General features: G+C 33.3%; 1 protein-coding gene across 1 annotated transcript; it reads left to right on the forward strand.

Moving 5' to 3' along the window:
• Window positions 1–292: 292 nt before the first annotated feature.
• On the forward strand, window positions 293–7,517 carry LOC132741879 (palmitoyltransferase ZDHHC4-like). The gene is made up of 7 exons (XM_060730145.1): window positions 293–367; window positions 2,588–2,791; window positions 3,597–3,670; window positions 4,032–4,201; window positions 4,594–4,728; window positions 6,436–6,680; window positions 7,140–7,517. The coding sequence occupies exons 2-7, from the start codon at window positions 2,663–2,665 to the stop codon at window positions 7,509–7,511; spliced, it is 1,125 nt and encodes a 374-aa protein (XP_060586128.1). The 5' UTR covers window positions 293–367; window positions 2,588–2,662; the 3' UTR covers window positions 7,512–7,517.
• The last annotated feature ends 1,488 nt before the right edge of the window (window positions 7,518–9,005 follow it).

Here is a 9,005-nt window from a genome sequence, read left to right on the forward strand (position 1 = left end):
CTAGTATCTAAGTCTTTTCACGGACGGCTGTTTTTAATGCGCAATCCACAGGACTTCCACATATATTGCACAGAACTCATTAGCACCAGCTACTGTAGCTTTAGTAGTACTTGATAATTTGATGGTTGAAATATCATTAATATTATTTAAATGATTTGGAATCATCATCAGGAGACTTATCTTTTTGTAGTTGTAAAGCTGCTCGTCTGTTAAATGAAGTTGGTCGGGTAGAATATAGATCATCTAATTAAAAAAAAAAAATGATGACAGCGATACAACATCAGTATCGTAACACACTTATAGTTACAACAACAACAACAACAAGAGCAAATATGTTCTTTAAATTTTTCATCCTAATTTTTACCAGGTTTGTTGTCACAATCTAATTTTAATTCCTTTATGACTCAAAACATCTTTGTGATATATCTTTACATGTGAATTTAAATTTACATTTTTAGTAAATATAGGTCCCGGTTATTTTTGTGTAAGTGTAATGGAACGCGGATAATCAATTTTGGTTACATCCAGCACGGTTTTGATGTGATAAAATCCGTGCATCGAGTTGGGTTAGTTATTTGCATAATCTTTGTAATCTTTGGTATCATTTAGTACATTTTGACATTAAATTTTTGCAGCGTCCATCCGTTTGTGCGTCAATTTGCCTGTCAGTCCTTCTGTCCAATACATTATTACTGTCATTTATGGATGAATTTTGAAATAATTTTTCATAAATGAGAAGCACATTGAGACGAGGTGCAAGAGACAGGTCCTTGGCTCAGAGGTCAATGTCACACAATGATTTCAAATTGAAATGTTCATAAAATTGTATTGATGTTCACATACATGCCATAATTTTTAGATTAATTTCCGGGACACTTTTCATTTGGAGGTGGGGCATTGATCAGCAAATGATTTTTTTTTAATTAACTTAGTGGCATACAACCTCTATTACCGGTATTTACAACTTGCAAAATTAATGACACCATAAATAAAACAAAATGTTTATAATTATTAACAGTTATTCTATCTTTTTTTAAGTATTTAGGCATTGTCAATTCAATCAGTCACAGAATAGAATAAAGCTTTGTTAAGTAAGGACACTAAGCCATGTTGTTTACCTGAAACAATCACTGAATCCTGTAGATTTCATAACCTCATTTAGCGGTAAATTTCACGGTGTTTGACCACTAATAGCTGCTTGCAGGCGAATTAAATTTATACTGCCCAGTTGTTAATTACAGTGTATGACACCTTCGCTCAGGAAGCCACAGGGGGTAAACAATTAATCTTTTAATTGATCAAAATTATTGCCGATAATTGTTGGAAGGGGCACATAGATATACCAATCAAAGGATAAGTGTCACTATTGTAATGCTCTAAGGGGATAATCGTTCGATATTAGTGTTCTAGAATAGTTTATAAAAACTTGTCAATAAGATTATATAAAAATGTAAAATTTCTGGCTACAAAGTAGATTATTTTAGATTTTTTTTTTTACCGGGACATAAATCATCTCCGGGACACCTCCGGGACAGGCACCTTATTTCCGGGACTTTCCCGGACATCCGGGACGTTATGGCACGTATGATGTTCATCATTCATGTCCAGTCAATATTCTGTCATTCCAGAATGAATTTTAAAATAATGATATATGTGTTTGAAATAAGAAAAACATGTCACACACAGGAATCACGTAGCTCTAAGGTCAAGGTCACATATAAATGTCAAAATTATAAGTGTGATCTTGACCATTGAGCTGGAACCAAATTCTCCACATTTTCTGAAAATGTAACAACACATTTAAGCAAAGTTATTTTATCATGTCTTGTAAACAACATATCTTGAGCTATCTCTTTAGGAGGTATATTGTAAAATGATTTTATCAATACTTCCAACCTCGTGAATGTTGCTGATTTTTAGTGTCAATTAAGGTATAGTGTTGTTTTAATATGAAATAAGGCAAAGCCTATGAACAGGGAAGTCGGTTAAAAAATCATTCATGTTTCCGTTTTAAAGGTATCATTCATTTCATGCACTGCTTCCGGATCAATTTTAACTCGAAATACTTGACGATTGTAATTAATCCAAAAAGTTGGGTTTGTTCATTATTGGAATACCCCGCCAATTATCATTGAGTAACATTGAAAATGGCAGCGCCCGACTAGAACTGACATTCATTGATAGGTATAGAATTCTATATATTTTTTAATTGTTTTTATTTGATTTTCTTTTAAATATACACATGTAGTCTATAGCCGGGCAAGTCAAAGCCTAGGCCCACTTCGCAGTCCCGGCCTCTGACTTCCCTGTATTATATTAGTATATTTTCTGTAAGTTCTGCATCAAATTACAAATCTCGACAATTGAAAATTCTATACCTTGTAGAGTTGATTAAAGATTCAAGAGAATGTAGAATTGACAAATTCATGATTGAACTGTAGTTGTGGTGGCGTTTCCCACTGAGTTAATTTTGGCATTGAAATTTCAATTTGATTTATAAATTGTATACCTTCAAAAGAAGACTGTATAACTAATTTTTACCAGGCAAAAACAGTTGTATTTTGTTATATTGTTATAAACTTTGCAGAATGATAGTTTGACAATACAGAAGTTAAAAAGTGGAAACTAGAAGTTAAACTAGAAGTTAAATAGTTGAAGGAAGATGGAACTGTTATCTCTTCTGGTGGTATACTGTGCTCTATTTATTGTGGGCTCATTGTGTTTACTGTACAGAGATTCGGCAGTCTTATCTTCAGGACCTATTGGTGTTCTGAGACAAAGTTTAACAGAGGTAAGATAATCATTTAAGATACAAAGAACAGTGTTGCATGATGATATAGAATTTTCATGAAATAAGAGTTGGATTTCTTTATAACTTCTTTAATTCTTAATGTATCTACTTCAAACTTCATATATATGTTTCTTATTATTACTCAAAACATATCTGAGAAGATTCAATACTCTAACTTGATTATTTCCAGAATTATGTCCTCCTTGAACTTTGCTTTTTTCCTAGAATTATTATTTTTTACTCAAACTTCTTCATTTTTTATAGGATTTACTTCAAACTCAACACTATAATAATATCATTAATATGGCAAGGTTTAAAAATCTAGCGTTCATATATTTTCAGAATTTTCTCCTCCTTAAACTTTAAATTTTTCTTATCTATTCTTAACTTTCTTATTTCTTCATGGATTTACTTCAAATTTAAAATATACATTTATTATCAACACTTACATCATATCTGTCCATTTCCTAAGATGACTTTTAAAGAACTTGGAATTTTCCAACAAATTTACTTAAAATAGAGAAAAGTTTTTACATATTCACTTTGAGAAAATTGGATTTTTTGATTATCTAAAAGTTTTTACATTTTCACTTTGAGAAAATTGGATATTTTGATTATCTGTTGTATAAATATAGTTTCCTTATTAGGCAGGGAAACTTTAAACATTACTATGATACAGACAAAACTAAGAACTGAAAAGATTTAAGTTCATTGCCCTTCAGAATGCTGCTGGGGTTCTAACCAGTAGGGGACTTTTGTATTGCTTGCAATACTTTGATAATTGCTAGTTTACCGGTACTTTCAGAGTGTGGAGAGACTAGTTCCTAGAAGTATTCAGAATTTACTTCACAGACTTTGCACTTACCTGTTGTATACAAGGTAACACAATTTCCATGAATGCAGATTCTTACATTTTTAACATTTAAAAAAAAAATTGCTGAAATCATCATGAAAATGTATAAACAATTGGATAAGAATTGAGATTGAGCGTTTTTTTTTTACCTCACTCAATACAAACAAAGTTTCAGTTAATAGATACATCAGTCCAGGATATTAACTTGTTAAATGAGTATCAAAAGACTTTTGAATTAGCTATAATGTCTGTTTACATTGTATTAATTATCATAAATAATTGATTTCTACTACACTTGTAATTGTTGCATCATTATTTTTCCTGGACAAATACATGTTGGGGATTCTTGAGATGATTTTGTTAGTATTGGTTTTCTTTATTTTTCAGGAACTGTGCATTTCAGTTGATATTTCTTGTGTTATGTGTATTAGCCCATCTAGTATGGCTGGTGGACATGATTCCAATACTGTATCATCATTACCCGAATTACAACCATACCCTTTGGCCGTTTGTGGCTCTGTTCAGCAATTATTTCTGCTGGCATATGGCATGGACAGGTAACAGGTCTTTTATTTCTTTATTTATGTTTTAACATTCATGTACCAGTTGTCTGTTTTTTCAAGGGACTATGGGATTTGAGTTATGAAACTTTTTGTAAGGTCCTGCCCAGATCGGATATTTAGTTGATATGCAACATTTAAAATCAGAAATGCATGCTCTCAGCACAAAGACCTTGTAAATAAATTGTGAATTAGTTCAAAAATGGGAAACCTTGAAAAGAACATTAATTTTAGTAAATATAATGACTTAATCAAATTATAATTCTTTGTTTAATTTACAAGTTCATATTAAGTAGCAGATGCACGTTGTTGTATACTATTAAGATTTTCTTTACATTTATTGTATTTCATACAATTGTCATATTTTTGAATTCCATGATATTTCACAGGTGATCCAGGGGAGATCAAACCAAATAATGTTAATGAGTATATGCAGATATATAAACCCGATGGTATGTTATATGAAGGCAACAAAGTTTGCTCCACCTGCAATTTTAAGAAACCAGTCAGATCCAAACACTGTGGTAAGTAATATCTGTGTATCAAACTTTGTATACACTTTCTTCAATGAGAGAACTATACTGCCAGTATATACAGGTGACCAGTCTGCACAGCCGTGTCATTGGCTGTTGAATGCTGAATTTTGATAATGAAAGGGCAAAACCTAAAGGACAAGATTTAGTTCATTACACATTCACTGTATTTAGAAGCACTTGTTTGCCAAGTATTCTGTCCAAGAAAAGTAAAACATTTTAACACTGTAAAAAGTCAGTGTTACATATCTAGTTTTATATGGCCTTGAAATATACATGCATGGACCAAATATCACTGTTATATGATACTACAAATGTATAGAGAATAACATGCTACTGTCTTTTGATATCAATTTTATCAGGCGAGGCTGATATGGGCTAGAAAGGGCGAGGCTTGCCGAGCCCTTTCTGCCCATATCAGCCGAGTCTGATAAAATTGATATCAAAAGACAGTAGCATGTTTTTCTATTTATCATGTAACACATAAAAACTGTCAAAATTTCAAAATAATCTACTTTTAAATAGCGAATTTCTTAGAAAGGGGCATTTTTGTTCAAAGAAATAATTTTTGAAAACAAATTCCTCCGCCCCTGAAACTTAGAATTTGTACATGGCGGCCATTTTTTCTTTCGACTCGAGATTATTTCCTGTGATAAAAGATACAAAATAATGTAAGACGATAAGATTCTTACCTTTAAACATCGATCCAAAAAATCCTTAAGAATTACATAATCTTTACTGCACTTTCTCAGTTTCTGCCTTGAATTGTCAAATTCAAAAGTTCACGATAATTTCAATCAAACAAAAGTCAAATCGACAACCAAACACAAGCTACACAAACATGCCTCTTATGTTTTGAACGAAACAATTTATTCACTTATTAAAGAATAATCCGGAGAAATAAAGTTAACATATACAAGTTCTCAAAAAAAATCGTCTTGTTTACATGTATAGTGTGACGTGGACATCGATGATGTCATTTGCAATATAAATTATGACGTCACTTCATTGAGTTGGTGCTTAACTATTCGCTATCTAATTTATTCGTAATTGAAATTGAAATCGAAATAATAAATGTATAAAAATCGCATATTGATGCAAGACTTGTAAGGGTATGAGATTACATTATAGAATTCACATGCTGATGAAAATGAGAATACGTGTATAAGCAATTGAAAAAGTCCGTTAAAATGGGCGGGGCCTATTTTTGATATCAGGTTACTGACCTGATATCAAAAATAATTATCAGGCAAGTGTTATCGGTCAGTTACCATAGCAGTTGTATGATAAAATTAATATTTTGTCTACATCAAGAACATTATGACAAAATTGTAGCTAAAAGCTAAAACTGAAAAATTTTCTTTGAAAAAATGAAGGACTGTACTGTCATAACGTACTGTTGTTTTAATTTTCTTGTGGTCATACATTGAGTTTAAGCAAAAAAGTTTGGCGCACAAATTAAAGATCCAAACTGAATATAATTTTCCTAAACAAATTCATATGTTCAAATGATTGCAGTAGGTAAAGGAATGATTTTACTTATGCACTTACAGCTTCAGCAGAAATTAACAGACATTATTCTTTCAATTGCATACTTTTGTATAAGTTTAATAAAGATACAAATATTTTGCCATCAAACAGCCAAGGCCTATTATAACATTTTACACCATTTAACAGTTGCATTATTATTTCTTACAGCCATATGTAACAGATGTGTACATAGATTTGACCACCATTGTATCTGGACCAATAATTGTGTAGGTGGTCTGAATCAGCGTTACTTTATTATGTTCATGGTCACGTTACTGGCCATGTTTCTACAAGGTATATATGTAGGTACTGGGTGTGTACTACAATATGCAGACGACATTAAACTGTACAAAGCTTCGTATGTAGATGATGACGGCACCGTTAAATCCATGACAGTTTATGTAGCATTTCAGGTGAATATTAATAATTTTTCTTCGTGGATCCATAATTGATGTCTTCTTCTTTTCTTTTAACTCTTTAAATATTAGCTACAACAGTGACTTGTGTATGTAAGTACATCTATGCAGTCAGACTATATCAGTCTTCACTTATGGCTTCTTCTTAACTTTGGTATTTTGATACCAATCAGTCACCATACAATCCACATGTATAATAGTAAAATATATCCTAGATCATTTGATCTCTTATTATGATTAATTTTTATAATTTCTTCTTTTTTTTTTTAGACTCTTACTGACTTAAATGATATTAGAAGGAAATAGATGTCAGTTTTGAGTGCGTTGTTGTAGAATAATGCACAGTTCTAGTTTAGTGTAAGAATATAAACATCAAGGGCTAATAGTGTGAAGCTTGTTCGAATAATTTGACTTTTTATAAACATACATATTCATTTATATTGTAATTTCTTTCAGCATTTATTCATGGCCCTGCCTCGTCTAGTCTTCCTCATCATTGCCTGTGTTGTATTGTCAGTATTAGTAGGTATTTTCCTGTCACATCATCTGTACCTTATCTTCACAAACCAGACTACAAATGAGAGATATAAACTACAGGATCTTCTGCTGCAACATGCAGACGACACCGTCACTGATGACACCGTCACTGATGACACCGTCACTGATGACATAAATAGTTCACATAGCAAGAAAAAGGCTTCTAAAGTCGATACCATTTCAAAAAATGTCAGTTCAAAATATAGACCATTTTCAAAAGGAATTGTTAGTAACTTCTTAGAAGTATTTTTTCCTTATAATTTCATGAAATCAAAAATAAAGAATCAGTAAAGTGAAGCTTGGAAGTTTTTGGGTTTTGCTTTCTCTTTACACAGATATATTTACGGTATCGCTTGAATTTGATAGATAAAAACTCATAACATGTGGCAGGTTATTTTATAAAAAAAATATTTTAGCTTTGATAAAACTAGAACTGCCACTATCTTGGCGTGAATACCCCCGCATACCACTTTGTCAGAATCAACAGTGGCCATTTAGGCTCAAGGACAACCTCCCTGCCAAATCTGAGGTTACTAAGCCAGTGCATTGCTAAGTTATGTATTCTACAAGCTTCAAATGTGAAAATGTCAAAATCAATACATTGCGGACAGGACATTCTTTAGCAATTGAGAAGAAAAGTTTTTTTTGTCAAGGTCCCTGTGACCTTGACCTTTGACCCAGTGACCTCAAAGTCAATAGGGGTCACCTTATAGTGATGATCAACATCCATGCCAAATATGAAGACTGTGGGTCAAAGGAATCTTAAGTAAATGGGTGGACAAACTTTTTGAAGTCAAAGTCCCTATGACCTTGACCTTTGATCCAGTGACCTCAAAATCACAAGGGGTCATCTACTTATCATGATCAACATCCATGCCAAATATGAAGACTGTGGGTCAAAGGAATCAAAAGTTATTGGGCAGACAAACTTTTTGAAGTCAAAGTCCCTGTGACCTTGACCTTTGACCTGGTGACCACAAAATCAATAGGGGTCATCTACTAATCATGACTAACCTCCATGCCAAACATGAAGACTGTGGGTCAAAGGAATCTTAAGTTATAGGGCGGACAAGCTTTTTGAAGTCAAGGCCCCTGTGACCTTGACCTTTGACCTGGTGACCTCAAAATCAATAGGGGTCATCTACTAATCATGACTAACCTCCATGCCAAATATGAAGACTGTGGGTCAAAGGAATCTTAAGTTATTTGGCGGACAAGCTTTTTGAAGTCAAGGCCCCTGTGACCTTTGACCTGGTGACCTCAAAGTCAATAGGGGTCATCTAATAATCATGACTAACCTCCATGCCAAATATGAAGACTATGGGTCAAAGGAATCTTAAGTTATTGGGCGGACAAACTTTTTGAAGTCAAGGCCCCTGTGACCTTGACCTTTGACCTCAAAATTAATAGGGGTCATCTACAAATCATGACTAACCTCCATGCCAAATATGAAGACTATGGGTCAAAGGAATCTTAAGTTATTGGGCGGACAAGCTTTTTGAAGTCAAGGCCCCTGTGACCTTGACCTTTCACCTGATGACCTCAAAATCAATAGGGGTCATCTACTAATCATGACTAACCTCCATGCCAAATATGACGACTGTAGGTCAAAGGAATCTTAAGTGATTGGGCGGACAAGCTTTTCGAAATCAAGGCCCCTGTGACCTTGACCTTTGACCTGGTGACCTCAAAATCAATAGGGGTCATCTACTAATCATGACTAACCTCCATGCCAAATATGAAGACTGTGGGTCAAAGGAATCTTAAGTTATTTGGCGGACAAGC

The sequence above is a fragment of the Ruditapes philippinarum genome, unplaced genomic scaffold (assembly GCF_026571515.1).
Source record: "Ruditapes philippinarum isolate M1 unplaced genomic scaffold, ASM2657151v2 ctg2614_1_1_1_1, whole genome shotgun sequence".
In the NCBI taxonomy this organism is placed as follows: domain Eukaryota; kingdom Metazoa; phylum Mollusca; class Bivalvia; order Venerida; family Veneridae; genus Ruditapes; species Ruditapes philippinarum.

What these genes read in the sequence shown, in the direction of transcription:
- LOC132741879 (XM_060730145.1), top strand. Translation starts at nt 2,663, where the DNA reads ATGGAACTGTTATCTCTTCTGGTGGTATACTGTGCTCTATTTATTGTG. An exon ending in CTGGCATATGGCATGGACAG is followed by an intron (nt 4,202 to 4,593) that starts GTAACAGGTCTT and finishes GATATTTCACAG; the next exon opens with GTGATCCAGGGGAGATCAAA. An exon ending in AGTCAGATCCAAACACTGTG is followed by an intron (nt 4,729 to 6,435) that starts GTAAGTAATATC and finishes TATTTCTTACAG; the next exon opens with CCATATGTAACAGATGTGTA.